Below are 27,111 nucleotides of genomic sequence, written 5' to 3'. Positions count from 1 at the left end.
GAGTAGCTTCTGATAGCCTGCCCTGCCTGATACAATGCTGGCTCCACCTCCTGCCAGGCGACTGATGGCTCTGTGCCTGCCAGGGACGATCCTAGCCCCACCTCCTGCCGGGAGGCTGATAGCTCTGCTCCTGCCAGTGACAATGCTGGCTCCACCTCCTACTGGGCGGCTGAGGACTCTGCCCTGCACAGTGAATAGGCCAGGTGCCTCTGCCTGGCTACACCCACAACAAACCCAGGATGTTGGGAAATTCCCCTGCATGGACAAAGGGATCAAAGCCAAAAAGGGGTATAAGAGAAGGACCCCTGAACCAAGACTTCAGATCACTTCTGACAAGGAACCCTGAAACCAAGGACAAGAAGCCTGCTGATCCAAGGACTTGCCTACCCCTTCTGCCAGTGTGCTGTTTGCTGGGGGGAATCCTGCATTGCTTCTTTATTTTTGCCAAGGAACCAGGAGAGAGGAACTTTGTGTGTACTCTCAGACTTTGCTAAGAAAATCTCCAAGGACTGGAAGAGTGCCAGTCTCCTGCTGAAGTCACAGGGCTAAAGGACTTCATCATTTGCTAAAAGTGCTTGTTGCTGGAACTTGTGAATCCAGCCTTTCTGAAAGAATCCAGCAATCTCGACGCCGACGGACGTCGCCGAATCCAGCTCGACATCGTGAGTAACGGCTCCAGTGTCCCGCTTCCCCGACGCCGGCCGCCGGGCCCGATCGACGCCAGCAGCAACGCCAGTGAGTAGCGAGTTCGGCTCCAGCTCCAAGTGACTTCGTGTCTGCACCGCTGCTGATCGCATCGACTTCGAAGCCCTCTCGACGCCGTGAGCGCTGCTCACTCTTCGCAACTTCATCATCGACATCGACGACGACGCCGCATCCTGCTTCGCCTCGTGAGCGCTGCTCCTGCCCGACTTCGATCGACGCCGCTGCAGGTCGCCCCGACTCCGAGGCCGGATCGACGCCGGAGACGCGACGCCGGACATCTCGACGCCGCTGATCATCGTGTGCTTCGCTTTTCCAAGGTACTGTGTTGTGGGGGTCAGTGCGACTCCGGGCTCGACGTAGCGCTCCTCGCGGTCGACGCCGAACCTTTGGATTAACTTTGCCTCGAAGTCGTGTAACTCCAGTGGGAGTTACATTGTTGCCAAGAACTGTGTTTTAAAGAAGAAGAGTTGCTTTTGATACTAAAGACTTTTGTGCTAAGAAGAAACTACACTTGAACTATTATTTTTCCTTCCTAGAGTATTTATTAAGACTGTGGTATATTTTTGTCGTTATTTGGTCTTGTGCTAAGCCTTATATAAAAATCCTTATTTTTATAATACTACTGTGTCGTGTCCATTTGTAGTGTATTCACTTTATTACTGTATGTGGTCATAAATGCTTAACGCACTGCCTCTGAGATAAGCCTGTCTGCTTTGCCAAGCTACCAAGGGGGTGAGCAGGGGTTATCTAAGTGTGTGATCCCCTTGCCCTGACTAGAAAAGGTGTGTCCCTATTTGTCAGAAGTACATACCTCTGCCAACTAGAGACAGCCGGTTCTAACATTGGTGGGTCAGCGGTGAGGATTTGAACTTTGCATTTATGACCCATGTGCAGTGATTAGTGTGCGCTACATAGTGAAAGCAGACCATAGCGCAGCCACAATCTAATTTGGAAGGATTCTATTTTTGTTCTCCGCTTTTCTGAAGCTTGATTTTTTGAACACTGCCAGTTTTGACCATGAGTGACAACGGAGTCACTGTCCCTGCTGTTGTTGTTGTGGAGGAGTTTGATAGGAATAAGCTAAAGAAATACAAAAAAGATGAGCTGAAGCACTTTTGCGAGCAGTTTAAAGTTCCTACCACAGGCCTCTCAAGGAAAGATGATTTTCGCAAAGCGTTGCAGGCCTGGTGGGAGTCCAGAGATCCCTCTGATGTGGTGGTGGTACCCACAGGGGAAGGGGATGAGGAGGTGCCAGTGAATGGCCCTGTGTCCTCTCCCGGTAGCAGTGTTTCCTCCAAAGGTCTTTCCCCTGAAGAAAGAGAAGAAAGGGCGAAAGAGCGAGCTTACAACATGGAAATGGCAAGGCTTAAGATAAATGGGCAGTTGGAGTTAGAAAATGCAAAAGGCAGAAGAGAAGCTGATTTGGAGATCAAAAGGATAGAATTTGAGAGAGAGAAGTTAGCTTTGGAGCGTGAAACCAGGTTGAGGGAGCTGGATATCCAAGCTAAAAAGTTAGAATTGAATCCCTCTGGTGGCAGCATCCCATCTGTGCCTGCAGAAAGTAGGTTTTATTTTCCCAAAGATGTGATAAAAGATTATCAGAAGAATGAAGATATTGGCCAGTGGTTTAAAGCATATGAGTTAGCATTGTTGGCCCACCGGGTCCCTGAGAAGGATTGGGGAGCGGGGTTGCGGGGTCGCTTTGTGAATGAGGGGAGAGATACCCTGTTAGACATGCCTGTTGAAGATAGGGCGTCTTATGCTCATATGAAAGATGCTTTAATGTTGAGGTATGGCCTAACCCCAGAAAAGTACAGACAAGCCTTTAGAGAATGTAAGAAGTTGCCTGGTACTACGTGGGTTGAATATGTGTCTTTTTTTTGCAGAGCCATGGATGGTTGGGTAAAGGGCAGCAAAGTGGAAAGTTATGAAGCTCTTTATGATTTGTTTGCTTGGGAGCACTTGTCTAATAACTGTTTTCCAGAGCTGCGCCAGCACCTTATTGATAGCAAGATATCTAACCCTAGAAAACTTGCTGAGGAGGCGGACCGCTGGGTCAGTACCAGGGTCCACAAGGGTCCAGTGGGAGACTCAGCCAAAGGTGGGCAGGGTCCCCAGCAGAAGAGTGGGGGGGACAAGGGTAAACAGAAGGAGTTCCAGAAAGGGCCCCAAAGTAATCCCCAAGGGAACCAAGGGAAAGGTTCCCAGCCTCCCCCTGGGAAGAAGCCAGGGGCCCCGACAGGTAAACCTGTTCATAGGGGCCCAATGACCTGCTATGTTTGCAAGCAGGTAGGACATCGTTTTTATGATCCCCAGTGTCCCATGAGGGACTCTAATGCACCACCACGTGCACCCCCCCGTCAGTTGGCGAGTGTAGCCCTGGGAGGGGAGGAGATGGTTGTCCCTGGTGGGAGGGGTCCCGCAGAGATGTCCCTGGTCTCGCTAGGAGACATGGAAATGGTCCCTCCACCCCCTCTGCCTAGTAACACTAATAAATATAGGCAGTGGGTGACCATTAATGGCCATAGAGTGGAAGCTCTCAGAGACACCGGAGCGAGTGTGACAGCTGTCAAGTGTCACTTGGTGTCCAGAGAGCAGGTGGTTCCCCACGCATTCTACCCTGTGATAGCTGCTGACAACTCCCAGAAAGAGTGTGAGGTAGCTCAGGTTCCCTTTGAATGGGGGGGAGTTTCAGGTACTCTTCAAGTTGCTGTAAGGCCCGCCATGCCTGTTGATTGTCTCCTGGGCAATGATTTAGAAGACTCCCCTTGGGCTAAGGTGGAGAGGGAGACACACTTGAAAATGTTGGGTGTGCCAGAGTGGGTGTGTGCAACCACTCGATCGATGACAGCAAGTAAGGGTGTTGATGGGGTCCCGGAGCCTGAAAGTATGGCCCAGGACCCAGCTGGGAAGAGAAGAGGCAGGGGGCGCGGAAAACCATCCCCCGTAGTTCCCGTGGTCCAGGAGGAGGTAGACCCTGAGGGGGATGCCCTGGAGCCCACAGGGGAACAAGTTGCTGAACTGGGAGACCTGCCCGAGCTGACCCATTGGCAGCAGGATGGTGGTCCCTCCAGGGAAGAATTTTGTGCTGAACAAAAGGTGTGCCCTTCTCTTGTGGGTATGAGGCAGCAGGCCTCAGCCCAAACCTCAGGTGATCAGTCAGGGTCACATTTTGTGTACTGGGAGAACGACCTCCTGTATAGCGAGCCTAAGGCTGCTGAGCCTGGGTCAGCCCGTGTGCTGGTGGTACCCCAGCGCTTTAGAGCCTTCCTACTGGGTTTGGCTCATGACGTTCCTTTAGCTGGACATCTGGGGCAGGACAAGACCTATGACAGGCTTGTCACCCATTTTTATTGGCCTCAGATGCGAAGGGATGTAGACATCCATTGCAAGACTTGTCACACTTGCCAGGCAAGTGGGAAAAGCGGAAGGAAGCAGAAGGCTCCCCTCCAACCTTTTCCAGTGGTCAGTACCCCCTTTGACCGGGTGGGGATTGACATTGTTGGGCCCCTGGACCCCAAGACAGCCCTGGGCAACAGGTTCATCCTGGTCTTGGTGGACCATGCCACACGGTACCCGGAAGCCATCCCTCTCAGAACAGTGACGGCCCCCGTGGTGGGACGGGCACTGATGGGTGTTTTCTCCCGAATGGGGTTCCCCAGAGAGGTGGTGTCAGACCGGGGCACCAACTTCATTTCCAATTATATGAAGTCTCTGTGGAAGGAGTGTGGGGTAACCTACAAGTTCACCACTCCTTACCACCCTCAAGGTAATGGGCTGGTTGAGCGATTCAACCGGACCCTTAAAGGCATGATCATGGGTCTTGAAGAACCAATGAGGCGTAAATGGGACGTCCTCTTGCCATGCCTGTTGTTTGCTTACCGTGAGGTGCCACAGAAGTCTCTAGGGTTCAGCCCCTTTGAGCTTTTGTATGGTCACCCGGTAAGAGGACCTTTGAGTCTGGTCAAAGAAGGCTGGGAGCAATCTCCCAGGAAACCTCCCCAGGATGTATACAGTTACATGCTGGCCTTTAGGAACCAGACTAGGCGCTTCAGAGATCTTGCTCAGGCAAATCTGGAGGCCAGCCAGGAAGAGATGAAGCGGTGGTACGACCGGAATGCCACTCTGGTTGAGCTTCAGCCTGGTCAGGAAGTTTGGGTTATGTCCCCTGTGGAACCTTGTGCGCTCAAGGACAGGTGGACTGGACCGTTTAAGGTTGTGGAGAAGAAGAGCGATGTCACCTACTTGGTGGACTTGAAATCTCCCAGGAACCCCTTGAGGGTCCTGCATGTCAACCGTTTGAAGCCCCACTTAGAAAGGTCCGAAGTGGGCATGCTCCTAGCTACAGATGCTGGAATGGAGGAGGAGAGTGAGCCTCTTCCTGACCTCCTGTATGCAAAAGAGCAAGATGGGTCAGTGGATGGTGTGGTCCTCTCTGACACACTGACCCTTGAGCAGCAGCAAGATTGTCGCCACCTGTTGGGGCAATTTCCTGATCTGTTTTCCTTGGTTCCTGGTGTCACTCATTGGTGTGTCCATGATGTGGACACAGGAGACAGCACTCCTGTGAAGCACAAGGCTTACAGGGTGACTGACAAGGTCAGAGCATACATTAAGGAGGAGGTCTCCAAAATGTTTGCCTTAGGGGTGGTTGAGTCCTCTAGCAGCCCTTGGGCCAGCCCAGTGGTCTTGGTCCCGAAGGCTGCAGCGCCTGGTGCTTCACCAGAACTTCGGTTCTGTGTGGATTACCGAGGACTCAATTCAGTCACCAAGACTGACGCGCACCCCATCCCCAGAGCTGATGAGCTCATAGATCGGTTGGGGGCTGCCCGGTACCTTAGTACGTTTGACTTGACGTCTGGGTACTGGCAGATCGCCTTAACTGATGGGGCCAAAGAGAGGTCAGCATTCTCCACACCAGATGGGCTCTACCAGTTTCGGGTGATGCCCTTTGGAATGAAGAATGCCCCTGCCACCTTCCAGAGGTTGGTCAACCAGGTCTTGGCTGGACTGGAGGATTTCAGTGCCGCCTACCTGGACAACATTGCAGTGTTCAGCGCCAGCTGGGAGGAACACTTGCGCCACCTCCAGGAAGTGTTGTTGGCCCTGCGCAGAGCAGGCCTCACAATCAAAGCCAGTAAGTGCCAGATTGGGCAGGGTTCTGTGGTGTACTTGGGGCACCAAGTAGGGAGCGGCAAGGTGGCCCCCCTGCAACCCAAGATTGATACCATCCTGGCTTGGGCACCGCCCAAAACCCAAACTCAGGTGAGAGCCTTCTTAGGTCTCACGGGTTACTACAGGAGGTTCGTCAAGGATTATGGTAACATTGTGCACCCCTTGACGTCGCTGACTTCCAGGAAGCAGCCACGAAATGTGATCTGGACTGACGCCTGTCAGACGGCCTTTGACACCCTGAAAGCTGCAATGTGCACAGCACCTATACTCCAGGCACCCGACTTTTCTAAAGAATTCGTTGTCCAGACGGACGCTTCAGAGCATGGCGTGGGGGCTGTTCTAGCTCAGGTGAATGAAGAGGGCCGAGACTTACCTGTAGCCTTCATCAGCAGGAGGTTACTTCCCAGGGAACAGAAGTGGAGTGCGATAGAGCGAGAAGCATTTGCTGTGGTCTGGGCGCTGAAGAAGCTAAGACCCTACCTGTTTGGGACTCACTTCCGGGTTCAGACAGACCACAGGCCCCTCAGATGGTTGATGCAGATGAGGGGTGAGAACCCAAAACTGTTGAGGTGGTCCATTTCCCTACAGGGGATGGACTTTACGGTGGAACACCGCCCTGGCACAGATCACGCCAATGCTGATGGTCTGTCCAGATTTTTCCGCCTTAGTGATGAGAACTCCCCAGGGGAAGGGTAGTTCTCCCCACATTTCAGCTGGAGGGGACACGTGTTAGACCTGACATCATTGGCTTGAGTCTCTCCTCCATTTTTTTTCTGTTTGCCTCCACTGTTTCCGATGTTTTGCTGGTATATGCTTTGGGCACTGTGCCACTGCTGATCAGTGCCACAGTGCAAGTGCTCCCTATGTTAAATTACTGTATTGATTGAATTCCATGTTTGGCTTATTTGGTTTACTGTCAGTCCCTAGTTTAGTGCACCAGGAGTGCCAGGGCTTGTAAATACAAATGCTGCTCGTGGGCCTGCAGCACATGTTGTGCCACCCACAGGAGCGGCCTAGTAAAAGTATGTCTACAGGTCTGCCATTGCTAGACCTACGTGCAGTCTGGTACTGTCACGCTGACTGCGCAAGTACACCTACTTGCCAGTCCCCAAACCTTCCCTTAACTTCATGTTAGTCACCCCTATGGTAGGCCTGAGGGCAGGGTGCATTGTAAGCATAAGGTAGGACAAGCCTGACAAGGTTGGCATGTCCTAATAGTGAATTACAGCCATATTCGTTTTTCACTATTGTAAGGTAACCTGCCCTCCATTAGTTAGAATGGGCTGCCTGGGTTATTAATGTTATAATCCTAGTTGGCTCGGGGAGCATGGTGCAATGTCGAGTTTGGTATCCCTGAACTCGGGGTTTAATCACGCATCCATCTGTGTGGATGGTTTTTGGACTCTGGGTTTGAAAATAGCACTTTTAGAAAGTGGCTATTTTCTTGTCTAACTATTTCTGGTTTCTGCTGGTTTGGTGTGTGTGTGACAGGAGCTGGGTGGCTCCAGAGATCTGCTGAGTCAGTGTGGGATGAGTGGGACATTTGCATTGAGAGTAGGGGGAGAGTAGCTTCTGATAGCCTGCCCTGCCTGATACAATGCTGGCTCCACCTCCTGCCAGGCGACTGATGGCTCTGTGCCTGCCAGGGACGATCCTAGCCCCACCTCCTGCCGGGAGGCTGATAGCTCTGCTCCTGCCAGTGACAATGCTGGCTCCACCTCCTACTGGGCGGCTGAGGACTCTGCCCTGCACAGTGAATAGGCCAGGTGCCTCTGCCTGGCTACACCCACAACAAACCCAGGATGTTGGGAAATTCCCCTGCATGGACAAAGGGATCAAAGCCAAAAAGGGGTATAAGAGAAGGACCCCTGAACCAAGACTTCAGATCACTTCTGACAAGGAACCCTGAAACCAAGGACAAGAAGCCTGCTGATCCAAGGACTTGCCTACCCCTTCTGCCAGTGTGCTGTTTGCTGGGGGGAATCCTGCATTGCTTCTTTATTTTTGCCAAGGAACCAGGAGAGAGGAACTTTGTGTGTACTCTCAGACTTTGCTAAGAAAATCTCCAAGGACTGGAAGAGTGCCAGTCTCCTGCTGAAGTCACAGGGCTAAAGGACTTCATCATTTGCTAAAAGTGCTTGTTGCTGGAACTTGTGAATCCAGCCTTTCTGAAAGAATCCAGCAATCTCGACGCCGACGGACGTCGCCGAATCCAGCTCGACATCGTGAGTAACGGCTCCAGTGTCCCGCTTCCCCGACGCCGGCCGCCGGGCCCGATCGACGCCAGCAGCAACGCCAGTGAGTAGCGAGTTCGGCTCCAGCTCCAAGTGACTTCGTGTCTGCACCGCTGCTGATCGCATCGACTTCGAAGCCCTCTCGACGCCGTGAGCGCTGCTCACTCTTCGCAACTTCATCATCGACATCGACGACGACGCCGCATCCTGCTTCGCCTCGTGAGCGCTGCTCCTGCCCGACTTCGATCGACGCCGCTGCAGGTCGCCCCGACTCCGAGGCCGGATCGACGCCGGAGACGCGACGCCGGACATCTCGACGCCGCTGATCATCGTGTGCTTCGCTTTTCCAAGGTACTGTGTTGTGGGGGTCAGTGCGACTCCGGGCTCGACGTAGCGCTCCTCGCGGTCGACGCCGAACCTTTGGATTAACTTTGCCTCGAAGTCGTGTAACTCCAGTGGGAGTTACATTGTTGCCAAGAACTGTGTTTTAAAGAAGAAGAGTTGCTTTTGATACTAAAGACTTTTGTGCTAAGAAGAAACTACACTTGAACTATTATTTTTCCTTCCTAGAGTATTTATTAAGACTGTGGTATATTTTTGTCGTTATTTGGTCTTGTGCTAAGCCTTATATAAAAATCCTTATTTTTATAATACTACTGTGTCGTGTCCATTTGTAGTGTATTCACTTTATTACTGTATGTGGTCATAAATGCTTAACGCACTGCCTCTGAGATAAGCCTGTCTGCTTTGCCAAGCTACCAAGGGGGTGAGCAGGGGTTATCTAAGTGTGTGATCCCCTTGCCCTGACTAGAAAAGGTGTGTCCCTATTTGTCAGAAGTACATACCTCTGCCAACTAGAGACAGCCGGTTCTAACAGTACCTATATCCACGGCTAGTCCTCCATCCAATGAGGATAGTCAGTCATTATCATCTAGGGGCTTGAAAACCTCTTAGTGATTATTCACAGGATGGCATATCTATGCTGTCTCCGCCCCCTCCTGGGTCTTCCCCTTGTGAATACGGTGTAAGGCCAGATGGTTTGTAAAAGTAACCAAGAGGTAGGATACTAATCCTCGTTTTCTCTATGAACCAGTTACCCACCCTTTCTAGTATTGCTTGGACCAGATCTGGTGACCCAAAAGATAGTCCTACGCAGACGCTTTCTAGAGTTGTTTTTATCTCCCTAGCCAACTGACCCGTCTCACCATTTTAAACTCTGTAAAAAGGGGATTTAGTAGACCTGTCCTTTTTTTCCATATTTCATGTAGTCATTTATTTTTTAGATTGGTCCATTGTTCCATGGTTCTATATGGCAATGTAGGGACATTAGACAGCACTATGCTGTATGGTGCTGCTTTTGGGGATAAATGTAATGTTTTAACACCAGTTGTTACTCTCGCTGGCTTATTATGTTGTCCTTGGCTGCTTTGTGGCTGCATTTCCACCCTGCGTACATTGTTAAGCCTATTTGGGGGTGGGGCTTTTTGGATATTCAACAGCCATTCTTGGATGGTAGTTTGGGTATGTACCGTATCATTTGACCTCCCTGTTGGTACCCTATTGCAGTAGTTGGAGTAGGAATCCAATGGGTAAGTGAGGGGTGCTAACACTTGGCCAGAAACAGGCATGTTGGACAGATCATTTGGACAGCTACTAGGCCCAATGAGCTGGGCGATCTTAGCGCTATAATGACACATAGTAGCCTGGTGCTGCTGAGGAGGCTGGGTACTCATGTGGCATTGCTGGCTCTGCTGACTCTCCTGATTTGTGTGTACAATGCTTGCAAGCTTTTCAAATTTTGCTATGCCGCTTCCATCCTGGATAGCTTTTGCAACAGGGGGTTCAATAAGACTGATACAACCTCACTCATTTTGGTCCAAAACTCCCTGCTGTTGTCAGTCTGCAGGGGAGTTGGAGATAATGGGGGAGACTCTTCAGCAGTAGTAACAGTGTCAGTCGCCAGACAGTTCCCTCCCCGACCTCCCTCATTATGCTTCTGCGCCCTCTTTTTCATATAGGATATAATTGCTTATTAGAGCTCTGTCCTTTTCTTTTTTTGTACTGGCGCAAGGGACTTCCCCCCTGAATGATTTTGCTTTTTTGGCCTCTGCTGAGTACTTTGGGCCTACTGGCTGTGTCGAGTATATGTGGGGTGTCGTCCGGTACAGGGGCCCGATTGGGCAATGCATTAGTCGGGGGAGAATTGGAGCCAGAATTAGTGTGGTCTGCAGGGTCAAGCAATGTAGACTATCTTACAAGGGAATGTGGTTCTAATGATAGCCTACGCTCGGTAAGAGCGATTTTGTGGATAAGGGCTGACTCTGCCCTTAAAAGAAAGGCATCCAATGTCCCCACCACTCCTTGGGCTGTTAGTGATTTCCTTTTTGCTGTTAGTTTCTGCACCATTTTCCTCTAACAAGTTATATCTGCACAGCACAGCAATATAATGTGGTGCCCTCGTACCTCAGTTCCTGGTTCCTAGTTCCTAGTTCATGGTCTCTGGGACTGATAGTCCGGGTAAAGGTCCGTAAATGTCCAATGCACCAGATAAAAATAACCTGGCCCAGCCCGGCCTCTTCCGGCTGCTGACGGGTACAGATGGGCCCGCCCTTGGCCCAGGCACACCTACGTTCGTCCCGCGCTGTGGGCACCTGCAACCGCTTTTGAAGTGCCTCCTGGCTCTTCTACAGTGACATGGTTAGTTGTGCTCCACGCACAGAAGGCTGGGAGTTGCGGTCCCCCTGGACCATGCGTGTCAAATGGAGGCAGGTGTCAGCAGCCCTCCTGGGCAGGAATGGCAGCAGGCTGGGAGTTGCGGTCCCCCTGGACCGTGCGTGTCAAATGGAGGCAGGAGTCAGCAGTCCCCCTGTCCCCCTGGGCAGGAATGGCAGCAGGCTGGGAGTCCACTACTTTGTTGACCCAACAGAGTAAGCTTTCTGACAGCAGAGCCAGGGGGACTTCACCATCAGAAGGATGATGGTCCGCTGAACTGATAATAGAGTGGGTGAACTGAAAGTTTGATGGTTAAGGGACTCCCCCAATCCACAGATTGCTAACAACTGTGTATGTAGAGCCAAATAATCCTATTAGAGCTGACAATGTTTGAATATTGTCCTTTGATCTATATCTTTAGTAAGCCTCATTACTGCAAAAATTGAAAAGTAATTTAGCTCCAACACACGGTGAATGGTGAAAATTTGTTTAATGACACAAGTGAACGAGAACATCAAGCTGCTAAATCTTGAGGCACGTTCACTTAATTTAAGAGGAACTGGGTACAATTATTAACTAATTATTAAAGTTCAGAATCTCGAAATTTGTAGTTTAATTTCCCTTCTTTTTTTCCGTCCTCAACAAAAATGTTATTGGAGCTTCGACATTGTGATGCTCTGTAGTAACACATTCTGTTGATTGACCAGAATAAAATAAAGAAGAACAAAATTTCCAGGAAAGAAAAAACTTAGGCACTGATGCCCCATTCAACACTTGAATAATTATCATTGCATTTTTCACAATTGTTTCCAAAATTCATTTTTTTTTCTCAGTAAAACAGACTTAAGAACATACTATTTCTTAATACATATTTTTCAATATTTCATTTTTGATATCTGTATTTTAGATATTTTTATTCCATGTATCATGACTGCAAATCACCCAATTTATAAGCAGTGTTGACTGTTTCTTAATAATGTTTTTAATTATTCCAACTTAAAACATCAATGTTGAAAGGCAAACAGTTCAGCAATGTAATGTAATGACTTAAAGAACAATTTTTTTTATTGCAGATGGAGCACCTAAAGCAACAAAAAGAGTATGCAAATAAAGTGAAAGAGATCAATAAGAAAAATGTTTCAAAAGCTCCAAAGAAACCACCACTGCAGCTGGAAAGCACGTCCTCAGTATCCAGAAACAAGGTTAATCTACTGTTTCTTGCTTGTTTTCATATTTTATCATCAATGGCCCCGTCAGTAGCCTTAGAGTGCTGTCAATATTAAACCAATCATTGGAATCAAGGGATCCATGTCTGGGCATTCCCATTGCACCGTTTTGCATATGGCTCTCCGGATTTGAATAGTGATCAAAAATTGTATGGACTGAATGCGACCTGAGTAATTGCCTGTAGTTTAGTTTAATTTAAGCAATCCTTCACTCTTGTTGTTTTTATTCTTTTCTGTCAATATTTAATTTTATATCTCATAATAGAACCCCACAAGTGAGCTTAGAGGATTATTACTGACTCACAGAACCTACTCAACATTTCAAATGATCACAATTTTCCACTCCACTCTTCTTATGCTCCCCTAATCCACCCATCTATCCTTTGCATTGTCTCATCCTAAACAACCAAATAATTTTGTGAACTCATTCTCCACTGCTCAATAGCATTACCTCTGACCCATTTGAACCCTCAGATCACAAAAACGATTTACCAGCTTCTACTCTGTGGTTCAACCCGCATGACTATTAATCTTTGAAAACTATCCTCCCTGCAATCATCACCCCAGTGCTAGAAAAACATACATGAATTCACCACCTACAACTATTGCCTAGTCTGTAACATCTTGTTTAAAACCCTTTGCTAACACAAGCCGTCAAGCCAACTGTCATTCTTGCCTAGATCTCTCTTACATTTGATATTGTTGGTTACAGCATTACTAGATCTTATTCCTCACCCTCTTCTGTTTCTTCCATGCAACTCTTAGAAAAGTCATAATCTTAATTTGCTTTAGCAAAGATCTGTGTGCTGCCAGTAAAACCGGCCATACTCACTCACAGTGTATCTCCAGCCCCCATGTAGCTTTAATCATTTTAAGATCTGTCAACTGCCTATCCTTCCACCCTTCTCTTGTTCAAACCATCAGCTTTTACATCCATTGTCTATTCCTGTGCTCACAAATCCACAACACATTACAACAGATAAGCGTGCAGCATGCCGTCTAACTTTAGGCCTATTTCCCTGCTCCCAACTTATTCTAAAGTTTTGGAGAAGCATGTGAATGGCCAATTAGCTATGTTTGTGGAATCTTCTCAATTTTTGCATACATCACAATCAGTTTCTACAGAGACCACATTGCTGGGCGTCACTGAGGTGCTATGTCAGCGCTTGGAGGATGGTAATACAGTTGCCCTTATATTATTAGATCTAAGTGCCGCCTTTGATACAGTTTCACACACCATATTAATAAATTTTTTACAGGCATTGGGCATCGCTGGTTCGGCGCTTGGCTGGCTGTCCTCTTTTCTATCGGAGCGAACCTTCCAGGTGTTCTCCTCTAGAGCCACTTCAAAGTCCATTACATCTCAGTATGGAGTACCCCAGAGCTCTATTTTGAGCCCACTCTTATTTAACATTTATGTGCAGCCCCTAGCAGTGATTGCTGAAGTGGCAGGGCTTACACTGTTTTCATACGCCGATGATACTCAAATCATCTTTTCTTTGTCGGCTGATAGGGAACCGGACCTGTCTACTCTGCAATTTGGGCTTGCGCAATATTGCAGCATGGATGCAGCTCAATTTGCTTAAGTTAAACGGGGATAAGACGAAAGTGCTTATCTTTGGAAAAAATTCTGAACATTGGGGCCCTCAACATTGGGCAGACGAAATGGGACCTTTACCCAATCCCTCCTCTCGGGTCCGCAATCTAGGCGTTATTATTGACAATAAATTGTCAATGAAACAACAGGCCGTGCAAATTGCAGCCACATGTTTTACCATTTTAAAATGGCAAAGAAAAATAATCTGGATGCTCCCTGTGGACACCAAAAGGACGGTAGCGTCCTTTTTTTGGGGTCTAACAGAGATGTATTGTGTAAGCTTCAGGTGGTGCAGAATTCTGCAGCCCGATTGCTTGTGGACTTCCTAGAATGTCTAACACGGGTAATGCTCTGAGACAACTGCATTGGCTTAAAGTAGAACATCATTTAAAATTTACGGCCCTGTGTTACATGTTCAGAATTAAGATTGGTTCTGCTCCTAAATACTTACAAGATCTGGTTCGGCCTTACCATCCTTCTCGATTACTTCGCTCTTCTGCGGATGAGCTTTTTGTGATTCCTAGGATTAAGCTGTCAAGAATGGGTGGTCGATCCTTCTCTCTGCTGGGGCCCACCATGTGGAATTCCTTACCTGCTGCAACGCGGAGGGTGAGCTGCTCCCCAACTTTCGTAAACAATTAAAAAATAGTTTTTTTTAATCAACATTGCTAATGTCAGACCATTGTTGAGCTTCTGTTGGCTTGCGCTGGGAAACCCTGGGTGGGTAGCTGTGCGCATTATAAAATAAATTAACATAACATAATAGCACCTCCTATCGATTAAGGGCCAAGGCCCACATGCATCAAAGTCTGTTTTTGCGATTCCGTATTTGCGATTTTGTAGGGAATCGCAAATAAGGAATCGCAAAACGGAATGCATGATTGAAATTGCATAAAATTTGCGATTCGGTAAAAATCGCAATTTTTACCGAATCGCAAATATTATGCGAATTCCAATTTGCGATTTAGCAATTCCCATTGATTCCTATGAGCCAAAAGGCCCATAGGAATCAATGGGAATTGCGAATTCGCAGATTTGAATTCGCAAAATGTTAATGCATTCCATGGGTGCAGGTGGGGGTCCAAAGGACCCCCCCTGCACCCCTGAAATGTATTTTGAAGTGCATGTTTCACACACACATGTCCTAAGGACATGTGTGTCTGTAATATGACAGTGTTTTAAAATGCATCTTTAGGCATTTTGACACATTTTCACAAATTACCCCGAGGTTTAATCTCGTGGTAATTTGCACCCCCTAATTGCGAATTCGCAATTTTAAAAGTAATCATGCATTGCTTTTAAGGAATCGCAAATTTGCGATTCCTTAAAAGCAATCGCATTTTTGGAATTCGCTAAAAATAGCGATTTTACCAAAAATGCTTGATGCATCCCTGAAACCTATTTAGGAATCGCAAACGGGCGAATTTTGCGATTCGCACCGTTTGCACTTCCTAAATAGGTTGATGCATGTGGCCCCTAGTTCACAAACCTATTTGTGCATCTTAAGTATAGCTTACACATGCACATAATTCTTCTTTACAAGTGCAAGCCACTTTTACTATTTACAAAAGATAGTTTTACAGATGTAAAAGGTTTACTTTTACTTTTGCAAATGTGTTCATGTGACTAAATCAACTCCCAGTGGCAATGAGTGGGCATAGTTATCCATTCCTACTCTTGAAATTAGGTGCTTCAGCACTCACCACAAGTATTCCGGGCTATTCCAGCCACAGTCCAATTTCATTTAATCACAAAGCATTATGCATTTCCTTGTTTATGTTTTGTTTTTCTTCATTTTATTTCCAAACGTCTATATAGATTTTAAACACAGGAAGGCAAGGAAATCCTAAAGCCTTGTATGTGATCTTGGGTAGCAGTATTTAAGTGGATTAGATATTAAGCAACCTAATATCCACTATTATTGCTCGTATGACAGAATGTTGACATTACCATTATCATGACACAAGAATATCAAATAAAAAATATTGTCTTCTAAAACATCGAGTTTACATACTTGGGGGCTTATTAGGATGGCGGGCGGGCCTTAGTATGCCGCCATCCCTGCGGTGTGTGAACTGGCCTCCTGACATGTGTCGGTCCTGCACTGCGAATTAGGTGCAACCGCCACCATGGCGGTCGCATTCTGCAATTTAACATTGCGGCGGGTACTGCTGACAGCAGCACCCGCCGCAATGTTAAAATTGCATGTCTAGAATTGCACTGCACCACACAGTGCCTGCCATCTGGTGCAGCCAAATGTAGGGAGTACCATTGGTACCCCCTAAGTGCACCCTACCTCCCCCAGACACAAGGGAGGGCACAAATAAGCATGGGCGGAAAATCCGTTTCGCTCGCGGATTTTGCGGATTTTCGGTAAATTCGCAATCCGCGAGATTTGCGAATCTCCCGCAAAATCCGCAAATCCGCGAGCAGCGGATTTTGCTCGCACTGTTCGCACTGTTCGCGTGAGTTCGCGCCCCGCGAATAAGTGCAAAATTGCAGAAATACGATCTTAGCAAAACTGAAACTACTTACCAGGTTCAAAAGTTCAGGCTCATCATTAGTAGCCATATCCTGTAGTGCTTCCTGAGGGGCCCCTCCAGAGTTCAGTTGCCAGTTGCAACTATTATGTGACCCTGCTCTGAACCTCAGAATAGTTACACATATGCCACAAAGGTCCTGAATTACAGCTAAGGGAGACAAGCAGGAGCCAGGCTGGAAGTTCAAATCCATTAATCAGCCCCTAATTCATTATTGTCAGTTGGGGCAGGGCAGGTGTTGTAACTAATTTTGCAACAATGAAAGCACTTAGCAAGTGCAAAAGATCACTAATCAGGAAGCACTAAGGAAGCAGGTGCCAGCTAAAAAAATGTTCTGTGACACATTAATCAGCCCCAAATTAATTCAGGTCACTTGAGGCAGGGAAGGTGTGCTTGCGTTGCCATAATAATGTACACTGACTGGACAACCAGAGGGTGCTGTGATGAAACAGAGGGTGGCATTGGTGGGCCAGAGGGTGGCATGAGTAGTCAGAGAGTGGCAGTGGTGACAGAGAGTGGCAGTGATGAAGAAGAGTGTCCCAAACAGGCTGGACACGTAGAAACAACAAGTTCGCGAAACTTGCGACCCGACAGGTAAGTTCGCAATTTGCGACATTGTACAAAACCCTCGCGAACTGGCAGAAACCCGCGCAAACACAAAAAAAAAAATCCGCAAATTCGCGAGAATTCGCGGATTTTGCGGATTGCGAGTTCGCAAATCCGCAAAATTCGCGAACGCGAGATTCGCAAAATTCGCCCATGCTTAGGCACAAAGAGCCCCTAGACCCAATCCCCGCCATCCTTTCCATGGCGGCATCGCCGCCATGGAAAGGCCTTTCATTTCCGAAATCCTAATATGGCGGACGGTGCCTACTAGGCACCGCCACCACCGGCGGTAAAGCAGGGGACAGACTTTGCGTCGGGCGCGATTCCCACCGCCATCCTAATATGGCGGTGGGTAAATCTCATTGTGATGGCAGAACGATCGCCACCGCCCGCCCATGTTGTGGAGCAGAATATCAACAAAAATGACAAATACATAAAAAAATGTATGTGTGTGTATATATATTTCTCCAGTATTAGGGGTGTCTTTCATAGATTCACATGCCTGAATCATTCCCCGTTGTCGGAGTGGGAGTCCCACGGTACATAAAATAGCAATAATATGCCATAAATATGCAGTAAATACCTATTAGAATAAACCAGGAAGTAAAGTAGCCCAGCTACAGTAGGAAAAAAACTTCCACATCTATGACTATCATAGTCGTTTTGTATAGTCCAAACTACAGCCAATCAGGCGCCAGCACCCACCAGAATGTTCTCCCCAGAGGCTCAGGCTCTCAGATTTTTTACCGCACGTCGTGTGAAGGGAGTCTCCCTGAGCTCTGCTCAGTTTCTTTTGGAATATCTCTACTTTCTGGATTTACAATGTCTTCAAGGAAGTCTCTATTCAGAGCCTGTGAATCCTGTGGTAAGCTCCGGCTTTTTAAGGAGGATCCTCATGAGAAATGTATATATTGCCTCTACCCAGATCATCTAGTCAAAGACTGTAAGATCTGCAGGAAATTTCCTCAAAAGACCCTCAGAGACAGAGAGGGTCGGTTGCTTTTGTGGCTACAAAGGCTAAAGGATTCAGATAAGGTGTCTGAAGTTGGCAGTATTGCCTCGGGTTCCACCTCAGTGTCTAGAAAGAGGCCTGCGTCTGAGACTCAATCATCTTCTGGGGCTAAGGTTGCTAAGAAAAATCAACCTGCAAAGGATTCTGACAAGCCTTCCTGTTCAAAGGCTGCCCCTTCAGGCAAAGGCTTAGAGAGTTCTTCTCATAAAAAGCCCTCCAAGAGTTTGCCTCAGAAGACTGTTCAGAGTTCTTCTCAGGACTCGTCTTCAAAGACGCCTTCAACTGTCTGTTCGTCGACGAAGACCTCCGCCGACGCCTCTTCCACGTCGACGATGACCTTCTCATCTCCTAAATCGTCAATGATTATGACGACGGCAGCGTCTTCTCCAACCATGGTCTATGTTACGGTAAGACCTATCTCGTCGACGACGGCCGTCGTCGATTCCTCGTCGAAGTCGAGTCTGAAAGCCTTGCCGTCATCAAGAAAATCGGCAGCGACAGCATCGTCGACGGCGCTGCCACCGACGAAGGTAATTCCATCGACGACGATCTTCCCGTCAACGAAGACCTCCTCGTCGACGACGAAAATCCCGTCGAAGAGGACCGCTCCGTCGACGACGTCCATCCAGTCGTCGACGGCAGACCCGTCAACGAAGAGCATACCGTCGACGAAAAGCATACCGTCGACAAGGAGCGTGCCGTCGACGGAGATAAAACCGTCGACGAAGGGCATACCGTCGACGAAGGGCGTACCGTCGACGAGGGGTATACCGTTGACGAAGGACATACCGTCGACGAAGGACATGGCACCGACGAAGGACATACCGTCTACGAAATCCATCCTGTCGTCGACGGTTTCAAAGGAGTCTATGTTATCGACCACTGGCACAATGGAAAACGCGCCATCGACGCCGCAATTCTCATCCTGTACCGCGTTGCAAGTATGGTCTCCGTCTAAGGTTTTCTTCACACCAAAACCGATGACGCAAGTTCCTGACCGTCTTTTGGACTCGGATAGTGAGGAAGAGACAGATCGGACGTTCGGAGTGGCTACAAGTCCTTCTGAATTGAATATCCAGTTAAAAGAGGATGATCAGGAGGATGATCCTCCAACGGTGCAGATGCCATCCCAGGTGAATTCCTTGCCTCTCACACAAGTGCCTATGGCTTTACTGTCCAATCTTCAATACATGTTGGACGATTACTACAGAAGGTTTCCACCTTCAGAAACACCGTGCTCAGAGCCAACTACTCCTAGCACTGAGGTTCCGATACCAAGTTTGCAGCCAGTAGTTCCAACGTCACCTGCTTCACAGGTACAGGCGGAAGGAGTCGATCCTTTGTCTTCTGAGGAGGAGGAACAAAGGGAGGAAGGTGAAGTTCAAGATGAGTCGGAGTGGGATGGAGATCAGGAGCACACACCTTCCCCTTCGCGCCAAGCAGTTTCAATTTCTCCGCCGGTGGATGTGGTTAGCTTCCATCTCTTGATGGAACGTGCCACTAAACGTTTTCATATAGAGATGGAGCATAAGGAGCAAGACTGTTTTCTTTATGACTTTAAAGATCAACCAAGGAAACAGATTAAGTCAATTCCCATTATTGATTTAATCTGGCAGGAGGGGATTAAGGTCATGGCAACGCCGGCGTCCATTCCTCCAGTCCTACCACGTTTAGAAAAGAAGTACAGGGCACCAGACAAATCTCCAGCATGCCTTATAGGACAGCCAAAACTGGACTCTGTAATAATTCAAGCAGCACAAAAGAGGGCTAGGAATCCCTCATCCCCGCTGACAGCCCCGCCTGATAGGGATGGCAAACGCTTGGATTCTATAGGAAAACGCGTATCTACAATGGCGGCGACAACAGTGCGAGCGGCAAATTCATTGGCCATCTTAGGAAGATATGACCGACAAATGTGGTCTGATATCGCACCATATCTGGATCTTCTACCTGAACCTTCAAAAGCTGAGGCGCTCAAGATACTTCATGAAGGCCAAAGAATCTCGGAGGAGATTATTGACTCAGCTGTGGATGTAGCCTCAACAGGTTTTCGGCAGCTGGCAGGAGCTGCGGTTCTTCGCAGGCAAGGTTGGTTGCGATCTACTTCTTTTAGGCAAGAAGTCCAACATAAAGTGCTAGATTTGCCATATGATGGTGAATATCTGTTTGGACCTCAGGTGGAGGAAGCCTTACAAACTATAAAGAAGGATTCTGAAACTGCGAAGTCCTTAGTGTCTCTTCAATTTCTAAAGCCGCCCTTTCGAGGAGCGAGAGGACGGGGAATGTCCTCTACCAGAGGTGGATATAGCCAACAACCTTCTTACAGACAAAACAACCAGAAATACCAGACTCAACGCTATCAGTCTTACAACCAAAGAAAGCCTTCCTATCCCCAAAACAGGGGTAGAGCAAGTTACCGTGGAAAGGATAAAAGACAATGAAATTTTTCACCTGCCGCCACCGCTGCCCTATTCAAAAGAAAAAATTGGAGGGTGAATATCCAAATTTTACTCAAGTTGGCAGTCAACAACATCAGACAAATGGGTCCTGGACATAGTGTCCAGGGGTCATGCCCTAGAATTCGAAAGATTTCCTCCAAATGTTTCTCCAAAGGGACCCCCCCCAGCTCACCTGAAGGAATTATTTGCTCAAATCAGATTAATGATGCAGAAGGGAGCGATTGAGAGCGTGCCTCAAAGGATGAGAGGAATGGGTTTTTACTCCAGATTCTTTCTAATAAAGAAAAAGAATGGAGAGTGGCGCCCGATTCTAGATCTCCGCGCTCTGAACAAGTACTTGAGAAAATTAACATTCAGAATGCTATCGCTCCAGGAAATATTGCATCTTTTGACAGCAGGGGATCACATGGTCACCTTAGATCTCCAAGATGCATACTTCCATATTCCAATTCTTCCTCGCCACAGAAAGTTCCTGCGCTTCAGGGTGGCTGGCAGGGATTACCAATTCAAGGTTCTTCCTTTTGGACTACGATCGGCGCCGAGAGTTTTTACCAAGGTTCTGGCTCCGGTGGCGGCGCATCTCCGACTAAAGGGAATCCAAATATTCCCATATTTAGACGACTGCCTTATAAAGGCCAGTTCTCGAGCAGTCGTTCATTCGCATCTACAACAGTGTCTACACCTGTTCAAATCCCTGGGCCTTTCCATCAACCACGAAAAATCCAAACTGGAACCGTCACAAAGACAAGCTTTCTTGGGAGCAACTTTGGACACTCAGAGACTCCGAGCCTTTGTCTCGGAGGAGAGACAATTCAGAATAAAGAACATGGCACAAAAACTGTTGTCAAAAAAGTCAGTTTCTGTTCGGATATTCAAATCCTTTCTGGGGATGGTCTCTTCTTGCATCCCATTGCTACCGAACTGTCGCCTCAGAATGAGGCCCCTCCAAGAAGAACTGACCCTGCAGTGGTTACAGGTCTCCGGAACGTTCGAAGATATGATCAGGATCACACCGATAATGCAAAACTCACTAAGATGGTGGGCGCAAAGACGACATCTTCAAAAGGGGTGTGCATTTCTCCAGGAGCCACCAAACCTCACCATCACAACCGATGCGTCTCTCGAGGGCTGGGGAGCGCACCTTCAAGGCCTCACTATCAGTGGCAAGTGGTCCGCCCTGCAACAGCGTTGGCACATAAACCGCTTGGAACTGAGAGCCATTTTTCTGGCGCTCAAGGCGTTTCATGCAGTCATTCAAGGTTCCAATGTGTTAATAAAAACGGACAACACAACAAGCATGCACTACGTCAACAAGCAGGGGGGAACTCGATCTCTCCTCCTCTCCCAGGATGCCCAGGAGTTGTGGACGTGGGCTTTGGAACACGATGTGCATCTGCAAGCGGTGCACGTTCCAGGGATAGAGAATGTCTTGGCAGACACTCTCAGCAGGACGAAGGTCTCCACTCACGAGTGGGAGCTTCATCAACAGACGGTGAATCACATCTTTCGACTGTGGGGTCGCCCAGAACTAGATCTGTTTGCTAAGAAGACCAACAGCAAATGCAAGCGCTTTGCACGCTGGCATCCCCAAGAAGACTCTCAGGGGAATGCGTTTTCACTGGACTGGTCCCTGAGTTATGCGTACGCATTTCCACCAATCCCACTTGTACCAAGAGTTCTGCGGACAATGAAGAAGGAACCGTGCAGGCTAATCCTGATTGCACCCAGATGGCCGCGCCAGTATTGGTTCACCGAACTCCTCCTACTATCAGAATGCAAACCAATTCAGTTGGATCCAGTCCCGAACTTACTCAGTATGCAGAACGGTCAGGTCTGTCACCCAGATCCAGCATCTCTGAAATTAGCAGCCTGGCGCCTGAATACCGTGAGTTCGCCCACTTGAACATCCCAGAGGAATGCAAGGAGGTACTGGCCAAGACGAGGGCGCCGTCCACAATAAAGACTTACAGTCTGAAATGGAAATGTTTCTGCATCTGGTGTCAGGCAAACGGAATTCACCCGTTTTCAGCAACGCCGGAAGAGATTCTACCGTTCTTCCTACATTTGGCAAAATTGGGTCTATCTCACGCAACTTTAAAGGTGTTCCTGGCGGCGATATCCAGATATCGGCAAGACGGGACTACTTCCTTGTACTCGGCTAGGATTGTACAACAATTCTTCAAAGGGCTCTTTAGGATGTTCCCTCCAGTGCGTCGACCTCCTCCGATGTGGCACCTCAACGTGGTCTTGGCACAACTGATGCGTCATCCTTTCGAACCCATTCACAAGGCTGACCTCAAATATCTCTCGTGGAAGGTAGCATTGTTACTGGCATTGACATCCGCCAGAAGAGTCAGTGACCTCCAGGCCTTTACAATTCAACAGCCTTTTCTGCAATTTACAAGCGACTCTGTAGTGCTCCGCACTAATCCAAAGTACATCCCCAAGGTACCCTTGGAGTTCCACCTCAACGAACCTATAATTCTGAAAACATACTTTCCTAATCCGCAATCACAAGCAGAAAAGGCATTGCATACCTTGGACGTCAAGAGATGTCTTAAATTCTATCTGCAGAGAACATCCGCCTTGCGTTCTTCCAATCAGCTGTTCATCACCTACGGTGCTATCCGTAAAGGGCAGGCAGTTTCTAAACAAACAATTGCAAGATGGATTTCTTCTGCCATTGCCTTTTGTCATATGCAAGCGGGGCGACCGCTGCAAACAGCCCCTAGAGCTCATTCCACAAGAGCAATATCTTCATCAACGGCTTTGTTTGCTGGAGTTCCAATTCAGCAGATTTGCAGAGCGGCTACTTGGGCTAGTCGCCATACATTTACCAAGCATTACTGTCTGGAGACAGCCAGCGAAGCAGATACGTCTGTGGGTCGAGCAGTTCTGCGGAACCTTTTCAAATAAGGTGAGCCTCTGTTTCCCACCTCCTTTATTACTGTCAGGCGCTGTTTATGCTATGTTTGTTAGATTTGCTTACAGGATTGTGTTCTACTATGCGTAAACTATAAGTGTATACTCAGTTTATACTGTTTTATGTACTATATGCTGACAAGCTTGACAAACATGATCATCTGCCTGACAAGGATGTACTGCTAACTACTCTGATTCAGGCATGTGAATCTATGAAAGACACCCCTAATACTGGAGAAGAACAATAGTTACTTACCTGTAATCTGTGGTTCTCCAGTATTGGTGTCTTTTATAGATTCACATGCAACCCGCCCACCTCCCCTCAGAGGCTTTTGTTAGGCTAGTTTGAGTTACCTTCACTCCTTGCGAGAAAATCTGAGAGCCTGAGCCTCTGGGGAGAACATTCTGGTGGGTGCTGGCGCCTGATTGGCTGTAGTTTGGACTATACAAAACGACTATGATAGTCATAGATGTGGAAGTTTTTTTCCTACTGTAGCTGGGCTACTTTACTTCCTGGTTTATTCTAATAGGTATTTACTGCATATTTATGGCATATTATTGCTATTTTATGTACCGTGGGACTCCCACTCCGACGACGGGGAATGATTCAGGCATGTGAATCTATGAAAGACACCAATACTGGAGAACCACAGATTACAGGTAAGTAACTATTGTTCATATATATATATATATATATATATATATATATATATATATATATATATATATATATATATATATATCCAAGATATTCTCCTCCAGCAGAAGAAGAAGAGACCACAGGCGGGGACGTTTTGGAGGCATTTATTCGGAGCACAAAAACGGCAAATGCATTTCGGCATACACAAACAGCCTTCTTCAGTGCCTTGAGGTGTTCACAGGATGCGCGACACATTTCGCGGCTTCAAATACCCAGCTGCACCCTGTTGCGTGGTTGGTAGCTCCGCCCCCATGGTGAGTCAAATATGTGGCAAGTTCAATAACGCCTACATGTCCCAGAATGCCAAGTTCAGGTAAGTTGGGGATGTTGGGGGAGGAAAAGGCATCACGAAGTTCAACATCCTCAATGTCAGTGTGCCTCCCAAAGTTCATACCTCCTCGGGTCCCCATGTCCGCATAACCCTCCAATCCTCCGGGCAAAATGAAGGCGGGGGCATCGGGAATGGATTCCACGTAGCCCGCCGCCCAGCTCCTCCCGAGATTGAAGGTGGGGTGCAGCGCAAATCCAGTACCCTGGAAACCAGCAGACCGTCGAAACAGAAGCCAACAACACCGCACCCACTTTGCAATGCGGGGGTCTCTGACGCGTGAATGTTGGCGTTCACGCTGAAAATATCCAAGATATTCTCCTCCAGCAGAAGAAGAAGAGACCACAGGCGGGGACGTTTTGGAGGCATTTATTCGGAGCACAAAAACGGCAAATGCATTTCGGCATACACAAACAGCCTTCTTCAGTGCCTTGAGGTGTTCACAGGATGCGCGACACATTTCGCGGCTTCAAATACCCAGCTGCACCCTGTTGCGTGGTTGGTAGCTCCGCCCCCATGGTGAGTTAAATATGTGGCAAGTTCAATAACGCCTACATGTCCCAGAATGCCAAGTTCAGGTAAGTTGGGGATGTTGGGGGAGGAAAAGGCATCACGAAGTTCAACATCCTCAATGTCAGTGTGCCTCCCAAAGTTCATACCTCCTCGGGTCCCCATGTCCGCATAACCCTCCAATCCTCCGGGCAAAATGAAGGCGGGGGCATCGGGAATGGATTCCACGTAGCCCGCCGCCCAGCTCCTCCCGAGATTGAAGGTGGGGTGCAGCGCAAATCCAGTACCCTGGAAACCAGCAGACCGTCGAAACAGAAGCCAACAACACCGCACCCACTTTGCATATATATATATATATATATATATTACCTACTGGCTATCCCCAGTAGGTATATATAGTTAGGATTAATTCCCTATGGGATTTTTGAAAATTCTATGTCTAATAACTTTGGCGTTTGTGGACGGAATCGGCTGAAATTTTCAGGAAAATGGCACATTTTGTTTCTGAGCAGCCCCTATAAATTTGGGGGGGTTTCGTCAAGGGGGGGCTGAGAAAAAAGGGGGGTCCCAAAACGCGTTTTTAACATTGAGTTTTCCATAGGGCGGTTGGACTCACTTTTAGCTCGAACGGCTGAATGGATTTGCACGAAACTTGGCAAAATTGTAGGGACTGTTAGCCCGATGTGCCTTTGCTAGGTCTCAATATATGTGCTCCAGTAGTTTTTGAGAAATTAACGTTCAAAACAAGATATATATCTGTAACAGCGCTCCGGGCTGCGCTCCGGTCCGCTTACTTTTCGCGAAACGGAACTTTGCGAGCAGAAAGCTGATTGGCTCTCCGGTGTCTGTCAACATTCTAAACAGTCCGGAGCGGCCGCCATCTTATCTCTCGGTAGGATCGAGAGAGAAGAAGAGGTGAAAAACGAAGGGGGAATTTATTGAAAGGGGGCAAGGTATACCCCTCTTGACCCCCTAGGAATGTTGTTGGGGTTATTAAAGGGTCCCGTGGGGAAAATAAAAAAAAAATGATTTTTCACGGTAGAAGCGCTTCACGGGCCGCGAACTGGGCCGCAAACTGGTAGCGAAACGGGAATTCGCCATTTTGTGCTTCGTTTTAATTGTTTAGAGACAAAAATTATCGCCGCACATCGGGCACAATGCATGAATATCGCTGAAAAGTCAGCGATATTCATGCATTATCCAGCAAATGCTCTTAGCCATGTTATCCACCTTCCATTGGATAACATGTCTAAAAACTGCTCTGTGCGTGAGCTTTTTTTTTTTTTTTTTGCTGCGTGACGTTTGTTAACGTTCGATTCGATGGAAATCAGGAAGTGTTGACCACCATTTTGTCACTGCGATATAATATTTTGTTATAAATGAATCCTTATTGATAAACATTGTCTGCGCCATCTTGCGTTTTTGTCCAATGCCACAATTTTGTCGTGCACGGCAGCCATTTTAGATGCCTTGACCAGGGCCACTCTCTGCACGCCGTCGATTCTCAGCACGGCTCCCCACCCTCGCAAGCATCTCCCCCACGCACTGGTCACCCCCGCTCTCTCTCTCATGCATGGGCCATATACTTCCCCCCATCTGCGCTGCTCTTCTCTGAGAATCACACCCTGTGCCCGCCCGACACCTCCCTTTGTCTGTCAACATTCTAAACAGTCCGGAGCGGCCGCCATCTTATCTCTCGGTAGGATCGAGAGAGCAGAAGAGGTGAAAAACGAAGGGGGAATTTATTGAAAGGGGGCAAGGTATACCCCTCTTGACCCCCTAGGAATGTTGTTGGGGTTATTAAAGGGTCCCGTGGGGAAAATAAAAAAAAATGATTTTTCACGGTAGAAGCGCTTCACGGGCCGCGAACTGGGCCGCAAACTGGTAGCGAAACGGGAATTCGCCATTTTGTGCTTCGTTTTAATTGTTTAGAGACAAAAATTATCGCCGCACATCGGCCACAATGCATGAATATCGCTGAAAAGTCAGCGATATTCATGCATTATCCAGCAAATGCTCTTAGCCATGTTATCCACCTTCCATTGGATAACATGTCTAAAAACTGCTCTGTGCGTGAGCTTTTTTTTTTTTTTTTGCTGCGTGACGTTTGTTAACGTTCGATTCGATGGAAATCAGGAAGTGTTGACCACCATTTTGTCACTGCGATATAATATTTTGTTATAAATGAATCCTTATTGATAAACATTGTCTGCGCCATCTTGCGTTTTTGTCCAATGCCACAATTTTGTCGTGCACGGCAGCCATTTTAGATGCCTTGACCAGGGCCACTCTCTGCACGCCGTCGATTCTCAGCACGGCTCCCCACCCTCGCAAGCATCTCCCCCACGCACTGGTCACCCCCGCTCTCTCTCTCATGCATGGGCC

General features: G+C 47.9%; 1 protein-coding gene across 1 annotated transcript in view; it reads left to right on the top strand.

Moving 5' to 3' along the window:
• Positions 1 to 27,111, top strand: part of JHY (junctional cadherin complex regulator) — a 452,312-nt gene that overhangs the window by 376,483 nt on the left and 48,718 nt on the right. The window contains exon 8 of the mRNA XM_086956964.1: positions 11,900 to 12,028. Coding sequence (XP_086813090.1) covers positions 11,900 to 12,028 — 129 coding nt within the window. The remainder of the gene's footprint in view (positions 1 to 11,899; positions 12,029 to 27,111) is intronic.

The sequence above is a fragment of the Lissotriton vulgaris genome, chromosome 2_1 (genome assembly GCF_964263255.1).
Source record: "Lissotriton vulgaris chromosome 2_1, aLisVul1.2, whole genome shotgun sequence".
NCBI classification, from domain to species: Eukaryota; Metazoa; Chordata; class Amphibia; order Caudata; family Salamandridae; genus Lissotriton; species Lissotriton vulgaris.
Note: the sequence above shows the minus strand (reverse complement) of the source record. Positions and strands in the feature narration are given on the sequence as shown.